At 36.3% G+C, this 26078-nt stretch overlaps 1 protein-coding gene across 6 annotated transcripts in view; it reads left to right on the top strand.

Moving 5' to 3' along the window:
• The first annotated feature begins 424 nt into the window (after nt 1-424).
• Nucleotides 425-26078, top strand: part of col11a2 (collagen, type XI, alpha 2) — a 47037-nt gene continuing 21383 nt past the window's right edge. The window contains exons 1-17 of one of the 6 annotated variants that reach the window (XM_073822326.1): nt 425-672; nt 784-883; nt 7229-7390; nt 8930-9140; nt 9524-9686; nt 12643-12765; nt 16922-17662; nt 19213-19341; nt 21094-21315; nt 22749-22802; nt 23273-23314; nt 23547-23609; nt 25175-25249; nt 25438-25524; nt 25639-25695; nt 25795-25848; nt 26009-26062. In XM_073822326.1, the coding sequence (XP_073678427.1) occupies nt 802-883; nt 7229-7390; nt 8930-9140; nt 9524-9686; nt 12643-12765; nt 16922-17662; nt 19213-19341; nt 21094-21315; nt 22749-22802; nt 23273-23314; nt 23547-23609; nt 25175-25249; nt 25438-25524; nt 25639-25695; nt 25795-25848; nt 26009-26062 (2319 nt within the window). In that variant the 5' untranslated portion in view covers nt 425-672; nt 784-801. Of the gene's footprint in view, nt 884-7228; nt 7391-8929; nt 9141-9523; nt 9687-12642; nt 12766-16921; nt 17663-19212; nt 19342-21093; nt 21316-22748; nt 22803-23272; nt 23315-23546; nt 23610-25174; nt 25250-25437; nt 25525-25638; nt 25696-25794; nt 25849-26008; nt 26063-26078 lie in introns of all 6 variants that reach the window. The other 5 variants (XM_073822325.1, XM_073822327.1, XM_073822328.1 and 2 more) reach the window with 5 other exon arrangements.

Below are 26078 nucleotides of genomic sequence, written 5' to 3'. Positions count from 1 at the left end.
ACGTTGATTTCGTTCTATATCTGCTGGCGTGGTCATTTAATTTGAGTAACCGACTTGGACCGAGCATCAAAAACGGAGGGAAGAGCAGGAAAGAGGGCATGTGACGTCACGCGCGGATAATGATCTGATTGGCGGTTGAAATCCTTCATGACTACGGACCCATCGGTCTTACATGGTTCAGCTGTGAAACAGAAATAAATAGAGAGAAATAAACTGACTGAACTACATGCCAATCGCTGGCACGTCAACATCAAACATCTCCTTTGATGAACACAGATATTTTGAGCCATATAGATCCTTTCATAAGTAGGCTACTTACACGTAACGAACGTGTAGAAAACCGCAGAAGTCCGCATGCATGCATTTCCCTCCCTCTTTTTTACTCTGTACCCTCTCATTCACTCTCTCTCTCCCCACACACACACACACGCACACGCACACACGCGCTCCTTCACATTTCGTGGGAGAAAGTAAGAAGAGGGAGAGAGAAAGAGAGAGATTGAGCGAGAGTGATTTGAAGCCTCTCTCTGCTCTCTCCGCTTTTCTGTTCACTCAGACTCAATGGGGCTCTAGCATTACGGGTTTCAAGCTGTAAAACTTCATATTTATTACCCGTTCCCTTCTACCTATTTAAGTTTTGTACATAACCCAGATAACTTATTGAAGAACAAGGTGGGTGTCGTTTCAAGGCGTCCCTCAAGACGCACCAAGTTTGTTAGAGGCCAAGTCGAAGTTGATGTGGAAAGAACGAAAAAGCTAATTTGAAACTGTCCTGCCTTGTAGTCTAAAAACTTGGGAACTATGGATATTCGGAAGAAGCGGAGGCCGTGGTGCATGGAGACCTCGTTCGTGCTCCTCCTGTGCCTTACCCTGGCACAAGCAGGTGAGCATTTTGCTTTTTCTGTTTGGGTAATTGTGAGATTTGACAGAAGAAACTTTAACATGATTTATGTATGGAAGTATTTAGCGTCAGTGCAACAGTGGGTTTGGATGCGCTTTACGCACGACAGGTAACGTCATTCACGAAATTACGCAGACTGTGGTGGTGTATTTGTGTTTCCAAGATGCTTAAATATTTTTGAAAACGTATTTGCAAAGGTAGTCATTTCAGGTTATTGTTTTCTACGTTTAGATGTCACTTTTGGTGAGCTCACTTTTGCAGGCTAAAATTTGGTTGACATCGTTCTTTCATCTTGTCAAGTTGTCAGACTTTTTCAAGAGCTGAAATATGCACAAAATAAATGCAGGCCCCTGAGTTGAGCTCCAGGCCGCGTTGGCACACATTATGTGGCATCCCAGACGGGGGCATAGGATAGGACGGTGCTTTCACTTGCAGGGTTTCACATCCTGGTTCGAACTTCATTTCGTCGCACCTTGACATGATATTTGCAATTAGTGCTAACAACGAACATTAATCGTATAGTAAATTCAAAAGATATAGTTTTTATATAATTTATATTTACATTTTAAATATTCATTTTTTATTATTACTTTTATTAATTACATGGATCTCTTGAATGCTTGATTCTGATTGGTCAGTCTTGGAATTTAGCGGTCAAATATTTTTGAATAATAACCGTTGCTACTGATTGCGCCTTCAGAGCGTTGCTAGGTGTGCTCTTGTATTCAGTTTTTTCGAGGTTTATTTAAAAAAAAAAACAATATTTCATGGTACCTTTTGGTTTGTTTGTTTATACTCGATTTAACTACCTTTAAAGGGTTCTAAGACGTTCGCAACAATGTCCTAATCACTGTCAAGTTTTTTTTCCAAAATGACTGGCTGACTGGACATCATTTGAACAGTACTGAATTTGCTTTGAACTGTTATTTTATTAATACGAGTGTCGTTTTTCTGCTTCATAAACTGTATGAACAATCGTTTTTGTTTTATTTATAATACAAATCCATATTTTATATAATTAGTTGATTATTTAATTAACCCCACACGTTTTTTTTTTTAATTTACCATTATTTTATTTGTAAATCATCAGCTGTGCTTCTACCGTTCGCCACTAGTTGGTGAGTGGCGCTAGAGATTCATTCTGCCGCTTACAGTAAGTAAAAGCACATAATCAGATACAGTACATTTTCACACCAGATTTATACTGATTTAATTCATAATAATTGTGCTAAAGTTTCTGTTTAAATGAAAAAAGTAAGCAACGAAACAATCTTTTAGATGAAGGCGTGCACTAATGTCCCTCAGGCATGGATGTAATTCCAGATTTCTGATTCGATCGCTCTTTTTTCTCCCCTTTCCCTCCCTTGTGTGTTTAGAGGAAGTCTGAATATTTGTGCCTCGCATGAGTAGGTTATTATTCTGCCCTGTGGTTCTGAGAGATGTAGTGAATGAGTTAGTGTCTCCGTGTGTGAGCTCAGTGATATTTGTGTAAACACACACGTCTATTACACCTGGAGAACTTTCCACAGATTCAGTGAATGTTGCACTATGAATATTTCACAGTATGGTGTTGCTGGTTCAAAAACATCTATGATTTTTAATAACTCAAACCAGGTTATGTTGCTCAAAACGGTGAACTTTAAAGTTATGCAAACCAAGCTACTATTTAGGATTCTCCATTTATAAGTCCATTTATATCTGCTAGTCACCTTAAAGCGGTCGTCACTGTTTGTTCTTCGTATTGTTAAATTTGGGGCAGTAGACAGACTTTTGTGAGTGCAGTGTTTTTTAGGTGTGGAATATTTATTTAACATGGATGTTCCTTCAACCTCATTTCAAAGGCAGCACTCTCAAAGAGCAGTCTGTCTCGCTTCTGTTAACCAAAACACCCTCAACCAAATGCAGCGATGAGGACTGAATGGAGCCACTGTGTGTAAAGGAAATGCCCGGAATATTCAAGTCTATATTCGTAGCACGTGAGAAAAGACTGTCCTCATGGGTGTGTCCGTCATTCCTGACAGTTTCAAGAATGTCATTGTGCTAATTTACTCTAGTCCCGAAGTACATTGGAAATACGAAGGCCAAAGAGTTTAATGGGTGCTCCTCGGATCCCTTACTAGATTACTATTGTTCATACTTGGTATTAAACTTGTAACTATCATTAGTAAGTGGATGATACCTCAAGTTCATTGATGTAGTGAGTTGTGCTGTTTGTTTTGTAGGGGATCAGCCTTATTATGTTTTTGCTCTGAGAAAGCGTTTTTTTTTATCTTCTTCCATAACTGACAAACAAAGCCAACCCTAGTGATTTAACTCCAGCTGTAGGAACCTTTTCACACTCTAACCGCAACAGGCCTCCAGAAGCCTCCAGTTCCACAAATGGCTCTGTTGACAACAATACAGTTCCTCTGGTTGAAGAAGCACAGTTTTGCGGTATGTCTAGAAAGATAGATTGTCACCAAGTGTCAGTCCTCACAATCTTTGGGTTGTTTTTGACCTAAAAAATCATAGAAAGTTGGCATACACTGTTAAAAATAAAAGATTCCGGAAGGAGGTTTTCACACCAGTGCCATAGAAGATCCATTTTAGTTTTTCAGAGAACCTTCCAGGTTCCATTTCCCCCCCTTATTTTCCTATTCAAAGAACCTTTTGTGGAATAATGGTGAAGCTCCTTCAAAAAACCATTGATGCCAATATAGAACCTTTATTTTGATATTTGAAGAATGTTTGAGCCATTACTACCTTTAAATAGATCACTGGATCTGTCTTCCAGACATGTTTCATTGCATTGCACCGCTGGTTATTCCGGAAACATGCAATGCAGATGTCTTTACCAGAGGACTGTTGCAGCAGGTTTCACAAAATTTCTGTATTTCAAGGTCAGTTTAAAATAGTTTTTTGGGAATGCAGACAGCTCACCACAAGAGGGCCCAACGCATTCTCAAGCCTTTCAGCTCAAGAGCACCACATCTGAAGTATTCGCTGAGCACATAATAAGCACCCTCATCTTTTTAGTCTGGCTTATTTTTTTTATTAACGTGTCGTTAACTTTTTTGTGTATGCCTCATGATGTATGGTTGCATGTTGATGAAAATAGTCTGTTTTCACATTTCTGAGCTTAAGGTGACCAAGCTATTTGTCAGTGACCAAATTTAGGACTGATTTAGAATGTTTTGCCAACTCTATTATAGTTACCTAGTTTGCGTAATTCTTGGTATATTCATTTTTCTGTGTGTAGTGTATACTTTGGTTTACAGTGATGGGTGTATACAGTAGCTGTGGGGAGTCTGTATAAACGCTCAATCTTTTTTAGTTTACATGATGTTTAATATAGTGGCCGTGCGGTCAGTTTATCCATCCTGGCAGTGGTAAGCAAAGGCGCACTGTACACCACACTGACTCATACTAAACCACCTAGACCCAGAACATGCTGCCACAGAATATATAGCCTATATATTGATGTATTAATATAGTATTGTAATGTATAATCAATTTATAAGCTTTAAGGCAATGTATGTTCTAACGCAGTTCTTCTGGCAAGGCCCCTTCATCTCTAGGCCTTGAGAATACTATGACAGCACATAATTATATTTAAAAATATGGCTTAATGTATTTCTGTTTTTTAGTTAAATTGAATAGCTTTCTGCACTACTACTTAATGGACACATTATTTAGACAGCACAAATGAACAGGCCTGTTGTTTAGAGGTAGATTACTGTTTGTTTGCACACTAGTAACTAGTAAAAAAAAAAAAAACAGTAAAAAATCCCATGTTTATGTCATAAATGTACTACATTTGCCAAAAGCACACTCTTAAAAATAAAGGTGCTTCACAATGCCATAGAAGAACCTTTTTGTCTAAATTGTTTCATAAAGAACCTTTAACATCTGAAGAACCTTTCTGTTTCACAAAAGTTCTTTAAAGAACCTTTGACTAAATGGTTCTTCTATGGCATCGCTTGAAGAACTTTTTGAAGCACCTATATTTTTAAGAGTGCACCTTTCAGTAGTCAGGCTAATGCACTTGTGTCAGCCATGGATTTTTTTAGTTGTAAACCTTTCATTAAAATCAAAAAACCATGAACCACACTAACACACTTGGCAATCTGTGAACATTAACTACTCGTTTGATATATATGTCTCTGTAACCCTATATTATGCCAGGAGTTGGTATGATAGCATAGCTGTCTGCATATTATAAATAAATCATAAATATAGAGAGCCATGATCTAAATTACAACCTCTAGACAGGCCTGTACATGCACGCCTAACTACTGCGGTCGGTGGGAAGAGAGAACGAGACGAGGAGACAGATCCAGACAGTTTGATGGATGTATTTTATCTTATGTCTTTTGCATCTTTTGAAGTTGAATCCGCTTGCGGTTTGTTGTCACAGTTGTTGCGGGTGTCTCTTCCTCATTTGTTTAGAAATGTAGAACCTCATCGCCATCTTCTTCATAGTCCTCCAGTCTATCCATCTTGCTCAATACAAGGACATCTTTGTGAGACAGTAAAGGTGGGAGTTGAAAGGGTCAAGGTGTCAGGTCATATGTCTCGCTGGTATTTAGCACAGCTCAAAAGAAGACAGTGCAACACCAAAGGTCAAAGGAAGAGAAGATAAGTTAACCATCTGGAATGTTCTCTCAAATACATTACAGTGTCATGACAGAGTTTTGGTGTTAAAAGGGAAGTTTGTTTAGAAATGTTGGGGTCACCTTGACTGCTAATGAGTTACTGTTGGGAATGTTGGTTCTAGGTCTTGACCTTTGAGAGCCATTGTCTGTTCCTGTGTTTGCAGACTGGGTGAGCACACAGTGTTTGTTTGTGAGAATGCACTGTGAGAGCATCTAGTGACTCTTGGTTGCAGACATTCAGGGACGTGTTTACCATGTGCAAAATGTATGCTGATCCATTCAGCACTGGTGCTTGGTAGATGCAATAGAAGCAATAATGTCCTCTGTAATAAATGCATGACTTAGCAGTTGTGATAGACCAATTTAGGTTGATCAATCAGCTGATATTTAGGTATTTTGAGATGATTTGGCCTGTCATTTTACATAGTGTCCACTGATAGCTGTATTGATAGGGAGTGATTTTTTTTTTATTTGGAGGAATGATAAATGCTCATTCAGTTAAATTTAAAATAACGCATACATTTCAGTTTGAAATCAATATTTTAAAATCAATTTTTTTTTTAATTTTTACCTAATTATATGATATACAGAGTTTTCATTCTCTGTTTTTGTTCTGTTTCGCCTACAGCATCTTATTTTATTTGTGCTTGCCCTTATTCCTAATTTTGCTTTGGGAAATGCTTTTTGGGTTTTTCCCCTCCTTATTTTATTCAAATTAGCTGAGAAGGCCTAGCAGACATATATAGTGCTGTGGCTGAGGTCTCAAACAGTGCCATACATTGTGTATTTTGTCTCTTCTGGTAACCGATACAGTGACCAGAGACTTTCTCTTTCTTGTTCATCTCTTTCTCCCATTATTTCAATAGGTTCACCTTTTGAGAATCAAGGAAGCATTGCATTTAAGCCCCATTTTAGGCTATTCCTGCACTCTTGAACCGCTTTCAGCGTGTTTCCTTACAGTATTGTGTTAAATAATGTACACTAGTCTTCGTTTGCCCTCTTATGAACAACTCTCTAACTGTGTACTCACATCCTAATTAGTTTACCTAAGAATTCCTTATTTGTGGTCTGTAATATGAATATGTTAGTTACTAAACACAAAATGACTTAACTACCCATTGTGGTAACTGCACCAACCATATTTTGGTCAATGTGGTTATAGGAACCAAAAATACTGGCAGAGCCTCAGAGGAAAGTGGCAGCGCTGAAATGCAAGGAAATAAGAGATTCGTCAAGCCCTAGAAAGAGTGTATGGAGACAGAGCCAAACATGTTTAACCTCAAATACGTATTGCAACTACATTAAGACTTGTTAGAGAGTTTAACATAGTTTTAGACAGTTAATAATGTAGTACACGTTGTGGGTTTGAGCAGATGGCATCAGGATTCACATGAATCCCATAAAAAAGCAACGGAGATGCCAAGAGCAATAAGAAAATGGGAATAGACATACAATTTTAAAACCTGTCTGTGTGGGGCCTGTTGAAGGTTTCAACATCTGTTTGAACTCACGTTTTGAACTGTGTTCGCAGAAACAAGTGTATTTATCTTGTTATATGCTATTGGTTCTCTTTGGATCTAAATGATATGAATGCATAATCATATATCCTGAAGTTATTAAGTGATAAAATAATGTTTAAAATGATCTTAATACACTTTTTTCTTCTAATGACTAAACTGTTTTCCTTCCACAGATCCAATAGATGTTTTGCGGGTGCTGCAGTTGCCTTCCCTCCCTGAAGGTGTGCAGAAAGTTCCGGGTTTCTGCACCTCCCGCCGGTCCGGCTCTCCTGATCATGCCTACCGCATCACTAAGAAAGCCCAGATCTCTGCCCCCACCAAACAGCTATTCTCAGGTAAGCTTCTTTCTCCTCATTTTAGGAGACATAATCATATATAATCATATAAACCAAAACGAGGGATAATCATATAAACCAAGTCTGAAGAAATTCGTAGACGCATAATCGTTCCACTTATGGAATGTCAGTATGTGTCTGGAATATGGGGAATTCAAAAAGTGTATTATTTGTGCAAAAGATAGGTTCATAATTGAAAGGCTTGAAAAGAAAAGTGCTGAGACATGTAAAAATCGAAGGTTGCATACTTTTTTAGATGTTTGTATATATAATTATGAATTTTACATTATGGTTATTGGGAAAGTGCATTATCAGCTGGGTGTTTTGGTTATTGTTCAGTAATATTTATTGTTTTAAGACAGATCCATTCTCTACAGCACGTTAAAAGCTTTTAAAAATCTAAGACTGCGAGATTAAAGTCGTAGTATTTCAAGAATAAAGTTGAAATTATGAGAATAAAGTAGAAATATTTCGACAATAAAGTCGAAATTCTGAAAATAAAGCTTAAAGGTTTTGAGAATAAAGTCAAAAATACGAGAATTAATTTGTAGCAATTATGAGATTAATGTTATAATATTTTAAGAGTGTAATTAGCCTGTTGCGCATACAAATGACCCGGATTGGGGGCACCAGGACATATTCTAAAGTCTCAGCTTTCAAAATAGGTTTTATAGTGAAATACAAACAATATGTCTATTACAATAATGTGTTTTTCACTCTTTTTGATGCGTGACATATCACTGTATTCGCCTTGGTTTAAGAGTTATCTTTCCGATTACAGTGAGACATTTGTTTCATTAAATTAGACTATACTGTTTTTGTCATTCCTTCTGATGTTCCTTCATGTTTATTTCATGCTGTAAACTTGAAATAAAAAGGAAAAACACATTTATAACTTGTATTTTGTAAAACTGACAGAATTTGAAAGCTGAGCTGTTACTGGGTGGATGGCACTCTACAAAAAATTTATGGAAGATGTTAAATATTATTTCCAATCATGTACTGTATTATACCATGAATAAAATGACTTGTGAATAGGCACTAGTCACTTATATACCTAATATAATTAGGTATAATGATATATACATAATATAAAATATTATTTATATAATAACGACTTTATTCTAGAAACATTTCAAGTTTATTCTTGTGATTTCGACTTTATTCTTAAAATATTACAACTTTATTCTTGTAGTTTTAGATTTTTTTTTTACATGCCACTAAATGCAGTTGTAATTCTCAGACTGGTTTCAAGGTTCTTTTCTTTAGATGCTGTTTTAATGCTTTTAAAGATTACTGGGTCTGGGTGAAAATCATTTGGGTGCCTAACATGCAATTACTCCTCAAAAGCAGGATGAGAGCTTTTCAGTAGCTAATGAGATGGTTGCATGGTTAAAACTAAATCTGAATGTTAGCGTCAGTGAATTGTCTGCAATTTATGCAAGTTGAGTCATGATTCATAGGTTTATCCCAGACTGCAATTGTATCTCTGCTTGAACTAACCTGCTTTATTTGTCTCAAAACTTTATATTCCTGTAGGACGTTTCCCGGAGAACTTCTCCATCATGACCCTGGTGAAGGCCAAGGCAGGTCTTCAAGCCTTCCTGCTGTCCATCTATAATGAGCAGGGTGTACAGCAGCTCGGTCTAGAGTTGGGACGCTCGCCCATCTTCCTGTATGAGGACCAGAATCGCAAACCCGCCCCAGAGGACTACCCACTGTTCAAAGGGGTCAACCTGGCTGACGGCAAGTCAGTAACCAATGCCTGCTGAGCCCCATCAGCCCATACAGTTACTTGTGTTGTTCGGTTCTTATAGCCTTGTGGTTAGCACACTGACATATAGTGCAACTGCTCCTCCGACTGACAGGATCTCCACTGTCCTGTCATCTAAAAGCACAAAAACTTGTATAATTAATTGTGTTATGCAATTCTGATGCTGTTACACATTGTGTGTTGTTTGAATAGTAGACATCACTTTTTAGTGTAAGAATTTCGAATGCAGGGCCTGAAAGGTTCATTACAGTCTATATTATTTGCACTTGGCAAACACACAAACTATATACAGTTACTCTTTGTGACTATCTGCCCAGTTCACCCACATTAAATCTTGAATATCTCCTCTCGTCCTATAGGTGGCACCGCATTGCCATTTCTGTGCAGAAGAAGAACATCACTCTTATCCTTGACTGCAAGAATCGTATTACAAAAACTCTGCCGCGTAGCAACAACCCAGTCTTGGACACCAAGGGCATCACTGTCTTTGGAGCCCGTCTCTTGGATGAGGAGGTCTTCCAGGTCTGGTATAGCTAGAGCATTAATAGATGATCATTATTTACCCTAAAGTTGTTCCAAATATTGTATATTTGTTCTTCTGCTAAACACAACTGAAGATATTTTGATATGTTGGTCCCCATTGACTTTTATAGTATTTTTTCCATACTATGGAATTTAGTGGGGGCCATCAACTATTTACTCAAAATTCTATGAGTAAATGATGACAGAATTTTAGTTTTTTGGGTGGACTATCCTTTTAAAAGTTCTTTGATTAATAATTCATCCTCATGTTGTTTTAAAACCATAAGACCTTATCATCTTCGGGATAAAAATTAAGATATTTTTTGATGAAATCTGATAGCTTTCTGACCCTCCATAGACAGCAACAGAGCACGCCGAAGACTGGCAAACTGTGGTTATTTTTTGTTTTCTTAGCGCACAAAAAGTATTCTCATAGCATCTTAATATTATGGTTGAACCACTAATGTCACATTAGCTATTTTATTAATGTCCTTACTACCTTTCTGGGCCTTAAACATGGTGGTTGCATTGCTCTCTATGCAGTCAGAACACTCTCGGATTTCAACAAAAATATCCTCATTTGTGTTCCTGACATGGAATGAGGGTGACACTGTAACATTTTTGGAGTTTGCTTTTTAATATCTGCATGAATTAAATTCATGGTGATTTTATAGGCAACTGAAGGAACAAGAATAGCTTGAAGTCAATGTGAAATCAGAACCATCCTTATTTACTTTGTTAATACACATTCTTGGACTTATAAGTACATTTATAAAAGTTAACTTATAAAATCACATGTGAGACAGTTCTGTCGCACTTCACTTATTGCTATTCAAACACTATTTATTTCAAAAGTAAAAAAAAAAAAACTTGCACACGCTAAATACCTTAGTATAGGGATGTAACAATATTGAAATCTCACAATACGCTAATGTTACGATATGAAGTCCACAATGTGATATTTATTGCAATATTTAATAAAAAGACAAATGAAGACTTTAAAAAAGTGAAAATTTGCTACATTTTAAAAGTAAATTCTATCTAATGCACTTCGAAAGTTCAAAATTAAGAGCTCTAACCTATGTTCTTAACTAAGAAAACAAGAATTGACTTGCCAAGAATTGAACTTTAAAGGGGACTCAACCCTGTGTCTCAGTCTAAATTACATTCACACTGGTATTTTAGAAGCCAAACAAATTAGAATATAATACCAATTTTATATTATTGTTACTCCTATGACAGTAATAGCCATATATTGCACAACAATTTCACTGTAAAATAAATGAAAATTAATATTTCAAAGGTATATTATTTTTGCTTTACACTACAGTAGGGAAATTACAATACTTCTTTCCTAATTTCTACACTTGAAGTAGATATTTTGGACTGCAGTAGCATTACCCATTTAAACTGCTAGCTGTCAGCAATTCATACTGCACTTTTAAGTTTTATTTTGACAGAAATGGCAGTAGAGCTTTTATTCGGACGGAAAACTCCAGCTTCATTGAAAACAGGCTTACAAAAACGCATCTCACTACAAATCTAATGAAATGCTATAATAGGGTGACCATATTCTGAGAATCCAAAAAGAGGACACCCTCCCCAGGATGCACATACTGCCCTCCAAAGGCAAAGTGCAGTAACTACGCATTTGGTCAAAATCGAGGATTAAAATGGACTTTATGAAAACGGTTTTGTCTTGTGGCAAAGTCTCCTGATCAATTTTGTCCCAAAGAAACAAGAGTGTCAACATGTTTGACTAGCTGGCCTAAAAACTTTAAAGGCATTTTTCTCTGTTTCAGTGTTGGTGTAGTTACTGCACTTTGCCTTTGGAGGGCAGCATAGGTGCAGATGGTGCACAATGCTTCCCATTTATCACGACCAAGAATGAACATCGGGTATTTTTTTGCAAGTCGTCTGTGAAACTACATTTGCGTTTCGGCATGATAGTGACACACAGCTCTTGCAGGGCAGCTCCTTGTTTGTTTTGTTTTGACAACTGGGTCTTTCACGTCATCAGACAGGTACCTCAGAATAATGCCGGTGGGCAGTGACTGCATTTAAAGTGTTGAATTAATGACGGTCAGTGAAATGAGGTAAAAAACCCGGACATTTTATGATATTTTACAAAATCCCCCCGGACATAATTTTATAGCCAAAAAGGAGGACATGTCCGGGTAAAAGAGGACGTATGGTCACCCTATGCTATAATCATCTGCTATGAAAATAAAGAATAACTGGTGGCCATTGCATTCCAAAACACATGCTAAACTAACAGCACATGAAATAATCAAGTTCACTGCATTCACTGTGAACGGAGCCGTTCTGAGGCACGGAAAACACCGGACCTTAACGATGTGCCACTTCGCTTTGAAACATGCAGCGAAAACAGACTTGATAAAGGGATTAAGCCAAATTGTGCTTTCGGTTTTAGTTCGTTTGACAGATACTGTGCCAAAGCATAATGGCCCAAAACACAATTTTAAAGACCTTTTATGTTAGAATGTTTTAAAAATCTACACTTTTTGCCTTTTATATCCTTTCATGTCGTCATGTGACCACAATAATATTGAGACCGATCGTTACATCCCTATTTGTATCTCAGATTACACTTTTAAAAATAAAGGTGCTTTAAAAGGCGAGGCTGTAGAAGAACCACTTTTGGTTCCACAAAGAACCATTCAGTCAAAAGTTCTTTGAAGAACCATCTCTTTCTTACCTTTTTATAATCTGAAGAAGCTTTCGCCACAAAGAACCTTTTGTGAAACAGAATGGTTCTTCAGATGTTAAAGGTTCTTTATGGTACCATTTAGACAAAAAAGGTTCCTCTATGACATCGCAAAGTACCTTTATTATTAAGAGTGTACCTGACTTTGACCCCTGGTAACAAACTTGATACTTCATTCACGTGTGGTTGTTAAACTGCCATCCCTTCTTGTTCTTTGCTTCTCTCCAGGGTGAGATTCAGCAACTGCTGATTGCATCCAATCCTCAGGCCGCTTATGACTTCTGCGAGCACTACAGCCCTGACTGTGACTCCCCTCTGCCCAAAGTCCAGTCCCAGGACCCAAACAGCTACGTGAGTACCACAAAACATTTTCACAATAGGGCGACGTGTCCTGATGTGAGGTATATAAAAAAGAGTTTCACTAGTAGCAACAACTGTATTGTATACTAAAAAAATCATCCACAAATATCTAGAATTTAAATGTTTCTAAGCATACTAGTCTTATATTTCACCTATAGTATACAGAGCCCCTCATGAAGGTCAGATACCCACATGACTCCCCTGCAAAAACATTTTCATACATCCACAGCTCTTCCACGTCATCAAAGGTGCTCTGTCCTAATGCAGTCTAAGTTTCTCATCAGTGCATCTTGCTTTATATTTTAGCTTTCTTGAGATTTACCTATTTACGAAGTATAAGTTTAGATCAAATTGTATAAATAGCAACCTAGAGGAGTTCTTAGGGAGAATGTGACTTGGAGTGCCTTAAACACTTTTAACCATGGTTAAAAAGAAATACTGCACTGTAAAAAACAATTTGTTGAATCAACTTAAAATAATTTGTAACCTAGCTGCCTTATAATTTTAAGTTCAGTCAACTCAAAAAAGTTTAGTCAACTTTAAATGTTAAGTTGTACTAAATGACATCTTACATATTTGAATTGATTCAACTTAAAATTTTAAGGCAGCAGCGTAACAAATTATTTTAAGTTTACTCAACAAATTGTTTTTTACAGTGAATGCATTATAATGTATTGCTTTAATAAAGACAGAAGAGTGTTATTTTAGTGTCAATGAGATACTAATATAGTTTTATTATTATTTTGATTTAGTCTTTATTTCTATATTTCCATTTTAATACAAAAGTATTTGTAGTACTTTTGTTGTGTTTTTGTCATTTTAGTTTTTTATAAATATCTTTCATTACATTTCATTTTAGTTTTAATATATCAAGTATAAAAGTCACAAGATATTGTGTTATATATGTAAACATATCTTATATATCTTTTATAAACATTTATTTTATTTAAAAAAATTAAATATTTTTGTATGTTTTAGTTTAATTTTCAGACTTAGTTTTAGTTAACTATAATAACCCTAATATAGAAATATGATAAATTACTCCAATGTTCAATAAATGTTTATATTTAATAATTTACTATATTTATTTAATTAAAAAGAACAATAGGCTGAGCAACAGCAGCTTGCTACATTTTACAGTTGCTTCAAGCACAACTCTGATCTGAATTTAGAATCAAAACTATAGAACTTTTATAACATCAGTTTGACTCTAAATGCCGAAACTGCATATAATAGCTTTATTTCTGCTTATGGTATCAGCTTTTCAGATGAATGCATTTGTTTTCTTGTTCATTGAAGTTCTCAGTGTGTTTTGCAGTAATGCAGTAACATCTAAGTGTTACTCAAACCCATGAGTCTGATGAACAAATGATAAAACCATCATGCTTTCATCTTGCTCTCATTTCTAGTTCCTATATCTCACTTTGCTCATCCTTCACTTTTCTCTTTTCTCTCCCTATTATTCTCTCAATCATTTTCTCTTTCCAAAGTCTTCTTGTCATTTGCTACATTCCCTTACTGTCACTCACATGGCCTCTCTCTCTCCTTCCCTGCATTCCTCTGGCTTCACTGCTCCTCTCTCTCCTTCCATGTCTCTCAGTACTTTGATGAAGAGCGGGATGATTATGAATACCCCTATTATTATGAAGGAACTACGAGTGTCCCTCCCTCTAAATCCGTCCCTCCCTCTGTCCCAGCTGTGGACCCCACCAAAGAGGTAAAGAGGGAGAGCAAAAGTGGAGTGAATCAGAAAAGAGAGGAGACAGCATTACACAGGATTTAGATTGACTTGAATAGCACAGAAAATAATGTTCAACTTTTAGATAGATTTCATAATTTTTTAATCAGTATTTTGGTTGTGTTTCCTACACATCTAAGTCAGAATATAGAGAAAACACCAATCAGAAGTCAGTATGCAAATATTTTTGTGACATTGCTGACGTTACTCATTTTTTTAATGTACACATTTTGAAAAAGCTAATTGGATACAGAAATTAGTAAACTCGCCCTTCTCTTTTAATTGAACGCGTTTATCCTCTCCTTCCTGTTCACTCCTGTCTCACATCGTCACCTCTTTCCGTTCGCCACCTCGTTTCACCTCGTCCATTATCTGTCACACTATATTGATGTTGTTTGTGTCATTTACATGTTGTCCTTTGTCATATATTTGTGCCTGTATAGTGTCAGACTGTTTGTGTTGATCAGTACGTGATTGTGTGTATGTGGATTTTAAAGGGGCACTGGAGGCACAACACACACATATATGCACACTATATCATAGATCATGGTCCCACAGTTAAACCAGCAGCTCAAAAAGTAGAAAAACTTATTTATTAAATATAGATCCAAGAATGTACACTACCAGTCAAAAGTTTTTGAACACTAGGATTTTTAATGTGTTTTAAAGAAGTCTCTTCTGCTCATAACAAAAAATAAGTACAAAAAAACAATTCTGAAATATTTTTACTATTTAAAATAACTGTTTTCAATCTGAATATATTTTAAAATGTAATTTATTCCTGTGATTTGAATGCTGAATTTTTAGCATCATTACTCCAGTCATATTCTGATTTGCCGCTTTGCTGGGGTAATGATGCTGAAAATTTAGCTTTAATCACAGGAATAAATTACATTTTAAAATATATCCAAATAGAAAGCAGTTATTTTGAATAGTAAAAAAAATCACAATATTACAACTTTTGCTGTATTTTGGATAAAATAAATGCAGGCTTGGTGAGCAAAAAGACTTATTTAAAAAAATAAAAATAAAAAACATTAAAAATCTTACTGTTCAAAAACTTTTGACTGTAGTGTAAATAATTTATATATACATTTGTTATCATTTTTTTAAAGTCATATTTAAATGTTATATTTTCATTAGCTTGTTTATTTCTGATTTACCTTTTTTCATTTGATAAATTTTATCCATATTCTGGTTAACTACTGCAATTCATGCAGTTCTTCATAGTAATAGATTTTCAATATATGACCCCAATCTAATATCATTTAGAATTTTCATGTGCATGTAAACAAGGCCATTGCAACTTATTGATCTGATGCTGACATAAATACTCAGCTAAACAGGATTTGTTAAGGAAACCACTTTTCATTCTTCACAATTGCATGGCATTACTCTTCTTAAGTCTGATATTTTTTATTCTTATGTGTATTTGCATGTGTTTTCACATTTCACCTGTTGTGTGAGTAACAAAACTTGTGAGTTCTCTTGTGTCCTGTGTCACTCTGATCTGTTTTTATGTACATGGAGCGTCTGTGTCTATGTGTTTATTCATATCCATCTCTTCACTTTATAGGTTTACTTTCACTTTGGCCAACATTGTTCTTTCACTTATTTATAGTGCTGTCTTTATCTTGCGTGCTCCCTAAGCTATTTTGTTTTTCACTGTGAGTATAGTCAACTTACACTAGTTTAATTTAGCTCAGTGTGTGTCCACATGTAGATTAGCCTTCAATTAATATGCCTGTTTTATTCTCTGTGCTTTTGCATTTCACTCTGGATAGTCTACGCCATTCATTCCTTTCACATTGATTATTGTGTCTAATCACTATTACAGTTTTTGGTTGTTGTTTTTTTTTAAATAGTTTTCTTTAATGATTTGATACATGCTAGCCAGGTCATTTTAATAGGATTATGAATGGTGTATTATGACTATCTCCCTTCCTTTTCTTTAATATCGCTCTCCTTCTGTGCAGTTGAGCAGCACAGTGTACCAGCCATGCATCGGTTTTATCAGCAGATGCTATTTGAGCAAACTTTTCCCCAGTGCCTCACAGCGTTAAATCCCCATGCGCACAACATGCTGCTTTTTTAATGTGGAGATTGGCATTATTGGAGAAAACAGTATCAGATTTTTTGTTTCTTTAGGTATGATTGACGTTCACAAAGTCTGAACTTATTAAAGGACTGTGAACAACTAAATCTGACTTAGCTTTATACTGTATCCAGTAATGCCAGTAAAATCTCAGTCAGTCATTCAAGCGCCAGCGATCCTAAATTCATTGTGTTTCTCTCTCTCTTTCTGTCCATCCCCACTGCTTTCAATCCCACCCATCCCTGATGTCTTCCACTCTCTGTCTGTCTCTCATTTACTCAACGCTGACTTACACTTTTAAATAAAAATGATAGGGGAAGGCAAACAATGGCAAAGCTGCTAAATCAAAAACTACGCCAGCCAAAGTTGCTCCAGCTAAAACCAAGCCAACTCCAAAGCCAAAGGCCAAACCTACTGCTGCACAAATCTTGATCTCAAAGATAAAACCTACTTTAGCTTCTAAACTAGCAGCCAAACCAAAAGCAACACCGGCCCTGAAGAAGACAAACGACAATGGAAAAAATAGCAGGCAAGCTAAAGTAAATGGTAATGGCAATGGCAATGGCAAAAGCAATGGAAATGGAAATGGGAAAGATGCTAAAGCTGGCAGCAATGGCAAAGCTAATAACAATGGCAACGGGAAGCCAGCGGTGGAGATAAAAACTAACGGAGCAGCTAAAGCTAATGGCAATGGTGCAAAAACAGCAACAGTGAAGACTGAAAAGGCAGCAGTGACTAAAGTAACAGTAGCAGCTGTGAAGAAAGCAGAGACCAAACCTCAACCAGCCAAAGACAAAACTAAACCCAATGCCGTACCTGCAAAGCCTAAAGCGACAAAACCTGTTCAGGTCAAAGTGGCTAAAACGCAAAAACCTGTTGCTTCCAAACCCACCTCTGCATCTTTGCCTCTCCCTACAAAGCCTAGGGTCTTGGTCACCAATAACGTCAAATCATTCTCCAAAAAATACCCACCCTTCGACAAGGCTGCTGTGAGTGGCACGTCCATGTCTTCTCCAGAAATACCCAAGAAGAAACCCACCAATGGTTATCAACAGGTACAAAATCAAGAGCCCGTGTTGGCTATCCAGAGCTGTATTTCCAGCCTCGCCATCCTGGCAGTTCAGGACTTCGTTCATAAAGTATCTCAAAGGAAGCGTTGATCTGTGATTTGTCTTCATTGAAAATGTTGAAGATCACAGATGCAACACATACTCTGGTGTGCTTTGCGAATAAGGTCCTGCATCTTACCTTTTTGGTTTGCACACATCTACATTTGTGACCCTGGACCACAAAACCAGTCATAAGGGTCCATTTTTGGTTACGCTAGGACAATATTTGGCAGAGATACAACTATTCAATACAATCTAGAATCTTAGGGTGCAAAAAAATCTAAACATTGAGAATATTGCCTTTAAAGTTGTCCAAATGAAGTTCTTAGCAATGCATATTACTAATCAAAAATTTAATTTTGATATGTTTACAATTGGAAATTTACAAAACATGGAAAATGATCTTAATATCCGAATTGTTTTTGGCATAAAAGAAAAATCGATCATTTAACCCATACAATGTATTTTTGGCTATTGCTACAAATATACCCATGCTACTTAAGACTGGTTTTGTGGTCCAGGGTCACATTTGATTAATAATGCATTCAAAATAAAATCAGAGAGGTGCACAAGAATTGGTTTTTAAAGTATTTTGTACTTTTTAACTTTTCAATCAGTGTGTAAAACCTTAAAGATATCATGACGTTGACCAGTTGTGAGGTTGGAGACAGACCTACTGGATCTTCTCCACCCTTTCATACATCAAATGATCTGAGAGATCATTAGAAGGATATGATAAGCGGTCTAGACTGTGTCATCACCGCATGGCTATTTGTACAGTCTTTTGTCTATCTTCTTTTCACTCCAAACCTACTCTAACTGGTTTGTTTTTAGAAAGTAGATCATCAGGTAATTGCAAATAGAGCATGTGATCAGTTCAGAAACATCAGAAGTCACAGTTTATTGAGTCGTCGGTAGAGCTCAATGTTACACATGACACAACGAGTCTCTTTTCTGAGATCTGTCCTTGTTTCTCTTTTATGTGTTGTTTGTTAAATGCTGCCCTCTCAGTATGTGAATGAAATAAGAGAGATGGAGTTTCGCAGAAAATATCCTGTTTAAACAGTGACTCTGTGATGCTGCACTCCATGATTATTGATTATTTGTCTTTGTTGAAGATTTAAAAGTTGTTTGCTATTCAGGTCATCAATGGTCTGAGACTATTGACACCAACATCAACAACTTCAAAGTCCAATTTTGACATGGCAATGTGGCTATTTAAACCAAGTCAGGTTGAAAGGAAAATCTCGGACGGCTAATCTTGGCGATTCTGTAAAGGCTTATTACAAGATGTTACCTGAGTTTCCTATTCTGATTTTACTATGACATGAGATCAATGGTGTTTTTGTGCATTTGCTGTTGGCAAAAACACATTGATTTTTTTCTATCTACAAGTTCATCAGACCTGAGCTTGTTTCGTACTAATCAATCTCTCCCCTTCAAATCTGCTTACCTCCTCCCCTGGCCCCTCCCACCCCTTGGCATCCTCCAATCAGGATGTAGATCCTGCTTACTCAGAGGCTGACCACACCCCCGCCGAGACCGATTATTATTACACAGTAGAAGAAGAGGCGAGCCCACAGCCAGAGGGTGATCTGAATGGATATGAAGAAACCGTTAACCAGGTAACCCACACCCATAGATATGTGAGAGACATGGAGTCTCTCAATTAATCTTAATCCTTACACGGGAGGTGAGACCAGCCTGTGTGTGTTTTACCTTAACAATTAACCATTCTCCAGCCACATGTGCCATGATAAGTCCTGTACCTAACTGCAAAATGAATGCATCGCATCCATTTTATCAGATGTTCTTTTGTGATTCTAAAATTGCCTTAAGATTTTCTTCTTGTTCCTATATCAAAATTGGTTGACACCATCTTGACATAAGAGCGGAAATCTTGAGAAACAGAGATCGCAAAAGAAATGATACAATTATGGAATGAATACCATGCATTCATTACTGGACAGCTCCTTTTCAGATATTCTTTGGGATGCAGACACTGCCCAATATGTAAAATCTATGTAAAGTGGGTTAGTTATGTATAGACCTAACTAAAACATATTTTTATGTCTATAAAGTGGGATGTTTTGGTCAGGTTTGTATTTAAGAATAAATATGATGGTTAGTGATTGTTTGGAAATGGACATGGCCAGGAAATTTAAATGAAAGAGTCAACAATACAAGGGTAAGAGACTAGTAGGAAGTAGTGCTTTAGTTTTTGCCTCATAGTGAGTGTGTTGCCATAGTCCTGAGTGATTCTGTGTTCTCACTTTGAAATAATTTAACTGATTTATTAACAATGTTAGAAAATGCACCAAAAAAAGATTAAAATTTCAACCTTGAGGCACAACGCTCATAATTATGGTCACACATTTGAAACGGACAATTGCTTTCTTAAGGCCTGTTCACAGTAACTATATACATTTTTAATAATCGTTATAATTTTTAGTCTACAACGCAATTATAACAATAACAACACAAATGATCTATATGTGACCCAGGACCACAAAACCAGTCATAACACATTGTATGAAAGCTGAATAAATAATCTTTCCATTGAAAGGTTTGTTAGGATAGGGCAATATTTGGCCGAGATACAACTATTTGAAAATGTTGAATCTGAGGGTGCAAAAAAATCGAAATGCTGAGAAAAGCACCTTTAAAGTTGTCCAATTGAAATTCTTAGCAATGCATTTTACTAGTCAAAAATTAAGTTTTGATATATTTATGGTAGGAAATTGGCTAAATGTCTTTGTGGAACATAACATAATCTTAATATCCTAATGATTTTTGGAATAAAAAAAAGATAATTTTGACCCTTACGATGTACTTTTGGTTATTGCTACAAATATACAAATTGCGACTTATAACTGGTTTTGTGTTCCAGAGTCACATTGAACTAATAAAAAGTCATTTAGAATCCACTGAACTTTTAAAAAATTTGCTTTTTATTCAGAAGAGTATGATTATAGTACAGAACGATATTGTGAATGCTGTTACAGTTATCGTTAGAGTTATCTTTATAGTTATTGTTCCTAGTGTGAACAGGCCTTTCGACTGAACAATAAAGTAGTAAATAAGACTATTGATTAATTCTGCAAAATTAGACACGAAGAAGACTGTTTTGCTGAGATCAGTCTGTGTACTATGTGTGTTTGTGTGTAAACCTGTGCCTGTGTGTGGATGTTTGCCCCTCTCTCAAATCTGTTTTACAACAGGTAAGGTCTATTATTCTGATTAGTCTGTCTCTTTGCCCTCTCATTTCCATTTTCCTCTCCATTTTCTATCCATTTCTGTCCCATCACACCATGTAATCTTCCATCTTCCAAACCATCTGCTCCACCCCTACTTCTGCTCCCAATGGTACGGCCCAGGTTGACGAGACCGTCGGCGTTGAGGGCATGGACGAGGCCAAGTCAGGTGGTGAAGGGGTGTCTCGAACGCCAGACGAACCCTTTACCGAGGAGTACATTACAGGCGACTTTGGAATGAAGGAGTATGACTATTCCTACAAGGACTACAATGAGCCCATCATCGAAACCAAGACAGAAGAAACCTTTGGCCCTGCCCTGTCCGCTGTGACAGATGAGGGAGGCGTAAGTTACCTCGTGCTTTCCAAAAAATTCACTTTATAGCTTTGATAAAAGCTTAAATTGAATTTGGTATGGTATTAAATCTTGCAGAGGCATCACGCAGGTAGTTGTTAAGACTATTTAAGAATCTCTGTTCCAAAACCTATCTAGCTGCCTACCGTGACAAAAATGTAAATTAAAATGTGAAGGCTATACAAATACCTTGTTTTCACCCAATTTAAAGACAGCATCCCATGTCTTTTACTGAGAGGACAATTTTATTATTCACATAAGATTGAAAAAAAAAAAATATTGATTATACATATTTATATTTGTGATCCTGCACCAAAAAAAAAACAGTCTTAAGTAGCACGGGAGTATTTGTAGCAATAGCCAAAAATGCACTGTATGGGTCAAATTTATTTATTTATTTTGGCCAAAAATTATTAGGAAATTAAGTAAAGATCATGTTCCATGAAGATATTCCGTAAATATCTTACCATAAATATATCAAAACTTAAATTTTGATTAGTAATATAGTAATATGCATTGCTAAGAGCCTCATTTGAACAACTTTAAAGGTGATTTTCTCAATTTTTTTTTTTTTTGCACCATTTGATTCAAATAGTGTTATCTCGGTACAAAGTAATACAAAGTGGTCACGATTTAACTGAAGCAAGGGAACAAACTGATTAGTAAATATATATATATTTAATGAAAACCATTTTTAATTTTATTTTTTAGTTTTAGTTAACAGTAACAACACTAGTCGGCAGTTGACAGCAAGGCTGCACTAGGTTTTGGAAGAGAACTTCAGACTCATCTTATGTACATTCAATATTTACAAAAGACTAAATCAAGTTTACTTAGTGTAATGGTTCAGCGAGTTATGCCATCAACAGGAAATGGTTTCCCTGTCAGCAAACCTTGTTATTCACAAGACTTGAACACTGCTTCTCCTGCACAAGATTCCTCTGCAAGTCTGCATAGAGTGCTTAGTTCAGTAGAACACCCTCAGTATTGGTTGACTCCTCTGCTCTTATGCTGATCTAAGAACAGTCCTAAACTTGATCAGCATAGAACAGCAATGCCTTTTTGAAAGGACACTACCACTGTTCTGCTTGACTTCAGCGACAGAGCTGTACAGTATGTATTGACATGCTGTTGACCTACATATACAAAAATAAAAATGTACAGTAGACGGATGGCCTCACAAGAGCAGATAAGTGACATTTAAGCCTGCTTGGTCAGCTAAGTATCTACTTTTACCTTGTCAGTCAAAGTAAATCTTAAGTTTCAGTGGTTTTTGGGTCAAGTCCACAACCACAAAAGGTTATAATGTAAGATGTAGGTGGGTGTACAATGCTCAGCTAGTACCTGAACATCTTGGTCTGATGGCTTCTTCTCTTTGTATATTGACTGGGCTCTGTTTTGGGTTACATATCTGTTTTCCTCAGGCCTCCATGCAAGCCCAGAAGGGAGAGAAGGGAGAGCCTGCTGTCCTTGAACCTGTAAGCACCATACTTCAAATCATTACTCCAAACCCTTATGACAAATGGAAATAATTAAGGCAACTATTGCATCTGTTTAGACACATAATTCATCCAGACCACCAGAGGGTGCTACAAAACAATATTGTGATGTATATCATGTATTCTCTGAATGTATCCACCTTCTTCTTTAATGCGGAAGTAAGCCTATGGGCGAACTGTAGCAAAATAACAAGAATAACAACGTGCAGTAAACAGTAAAACTGTTTGCACTGCAAACCTGTGTGCTCATCATTAAAATAATATGGTGAGACACACCATTTGCAAAATCAAGCAGCAAAACAAGCTGTTTTGTACAGCTAAAAATAGCTGGACCCAGATGAGACCGGAAGCCAGACCCATAAAACTTACAAATGTCTGTATACGCTCTTACAGGAGGAAAAAGGTGGGTTATTTCTATGTTTAATATCTTTATTTTATCGCTTTCACAGGGCATGTTGATTGAAGGACCACCTGGACCAGAAGGACCAGCAGTATGTTCACTTTAACTGTTTTGAGTTCATTTATGATTAATTAGCATTCCCAGCTCTCCCCAAAATTAAGTTAATGGCCAAATAATGGTCGACACTTTTAACTGCCATATTAAGTTATCCAGTTTATGTTTCCATTGCATGCTAGTACATGCTTTAGTAATATTTAAGCTTCACACTTGTGGTTTGTGTACATTATACATTCTTAATTATGCAATCTTTCTGTCTCTGTTAGGGTCTCCCTGGCCCATCTGGCCCCCAGGGACCCCCTGGTTCTGTTGGTGATCCTGGTGAGAGGGTGAGTGGACAGTTTTTTGTCTGTTTATGCTTTAGATGAGACTCTTTTCTACCAATTTTTTTTCCCCCATATTTTTCTGTAAAATGATAAATTATGAGTTCTTGCCACTGCTTAGTTGGAGTATAAAAGTCATCAATTTGATGGTACTGATGCTATCGGATGTGAACTGACCTGAATAACGATGCTGTAGTCTTCTGCTTTATAGCTGACTCAAATTTCCTCATAACTGATCAATTTTGCAAGATCGACACTGTTATTGAACTAAACTGGACCAACATTGACTTCTCTGTCTAGAGCAGAGCTGCAAAAATGCATGAAAACGAAAATGTAATATATGACATAAATTGTCCTATATCAAAAGTATTTTTGCCATATATGTTACTTATAAGGTGGTATATAATTTTAACGTATACATTCTCTGGGTAGAGATGTATAAATGTAAAACCCCCATATTAAAATGTTTAAATGTACATATGTAAAAAATATCTATATGATACTTTTGACATATATTGTTGCTACATATAATACCATATACAAAACCATAATATAGATTTTTAAAATACATGCATATGTACTTTATAAAAACAACATATATACAAAAATTGGAATGTTTGTAATATTTTTAAAATACATGTCTTTCTTGTATATTTACTTAATATCAACTAGTATTGATGGATTTTAGGATGAATATACTAATAGTAATGTATTACACATACATAAACATACATATTTGAGCAGGCTTAATCTATATGTTAATATAACAATATAATATATATTAAATTGTTACAATTTCTAATTTTCATATATGTTTTAGCTCATATGATAATTTATTTCATATACGGAAATACAGTCAAACCTTATTTTATTCAGTCATCTTCAACATTTCCCACATTTTCCCATTATCACTGTTTATTCACTATAGTTTAGGTAATGGTAAATGGTAATAAAATATGACTCAAGAGTTAAATCTTGATAATGTCAGGTAACTTTGATCGAAAGGTATATAACAAAATATAGTCAGGTCAAAGTGTCAAATCCAATTTTTTTTTTTTTACTGGTAGTCCACTGTATGACGGATTTTTGAGTATAATATCTCACAGTTTACTTTATTTTGCTATCCCTACTTAAATATATGAACTGCACCCACTAGTAAAATAATATCCAAAATTATATCTGGTGTCTGAATAATTTTTGGTTTGACTGTGTATTACATTTACATTTGGGTAAACTTCAATAGTTATTAGTTATTGAACCAAACTGAACCAGCAGTAAACTTGACATGAATAATCACATTACATACAGCATTTTTTTAGTTTGCATTATTGATTCTGTTGCTTTCCTGTAATATTCTGATGCTGCTTTAAAACAACCTTGTATACAGTATAATGCTATAAAAAATAAAGGTGGCTTGACTTTAGATGCTGTTTAAGTATGCTCACTTGAAATATATAAGCTGTGGTGGTCATAGTTTCAACTTTACATATGTCCTTGTTAATTCATATATTTAGTGTGTTAGGTTAATTACAGTTAAAGCAGTATAATTAATCCGGCTGTTGTTTGTGTAGGGTCCTCCTGGTAAAGCTGGTCTACCTGGAGCGGACGGTGTCCCAGGACCTCCTGGAACTTCTGTCATGCTTCCTGTAAGTCTTCTGGCTTTCTGCTTTCTCTCTAAGTTCATAAAGTCATCTCACCACTAGATGTCACCATTAAACAACTAAGGTCAAGTTTTATGTCCTAACTGAGCTCTCACATTCAAGTTCAAGGACTTTAAGGTTTTAGGAGAATCATTTGAAGTCCTTGATTTGCAAGACTCTTTCTGTTCTTGCAGTTCCGTTTTGGACAGAGTGCTGGTGAAAAAGGGCCCGTTGCCTCAGCACAGGAGGCCCAAGCTCAAGCCATCCTGTCTCAGGCTCGGGTAAGTAGCAGCTGTCATATAGCAATCATTTAACATTTATTTATCACTTTTTCCACATCAAGGTCTAACTTAATGCGTCTTAATTCGGTATTAATTGAATTTTATTTTGTTTAGTTGGCTATGAAAGGCCCACCAGGGCCAATGGGTTTCACTGGCCGTCCAGGACCTACGGTAAAAGAACTAAACACTGATACAATAATACACACGTATATTACAGTATTACATGTTGTTTATCAAGTGCTTACATGTTGATGTTATGATCCTGTGTAGGGAACACCTGGAAGTCCTGGCTTCAAGGGAGAAAGCGGAGACCCTGGTCCTCAGGTAAAGTCTTAAATTTGTATATAATTCTAAACTTGGCCTCAAGAACACTAGCAGGATGTTAAGCCAATCTGAGATGCTCTGACATTCAGAATGCACAAATATCTTGGATACAAAGAGACAGCCTGCTAATTTATCATGCATCCCTATCGTGTTTTTGTAGGGCCCCAGAGGTCCTCAGGGATTGTCTGGTCCTCCTGGTAAATCTGGTCGGAGGGTGAGTTCACTACTGT

The sequence above is a fragment of the Garra rufa genome, chromosome 17 (genome assembly GCF_049309525.1).
Source record: "Garra rufa chromosome 17, GarRuf1.0, whole genome shotgun sequence".
Lineage (NCBI taxonomy): Eukaryota > Metazoa > Chordata > Actinopteri > Cypriniformes > Cyprinidae > Garra > Garra rufa.
Note: the sequence above shows the minus strand (reverse complement) of the source record. Positions and strands in the feature narration are given on the sequence as shown.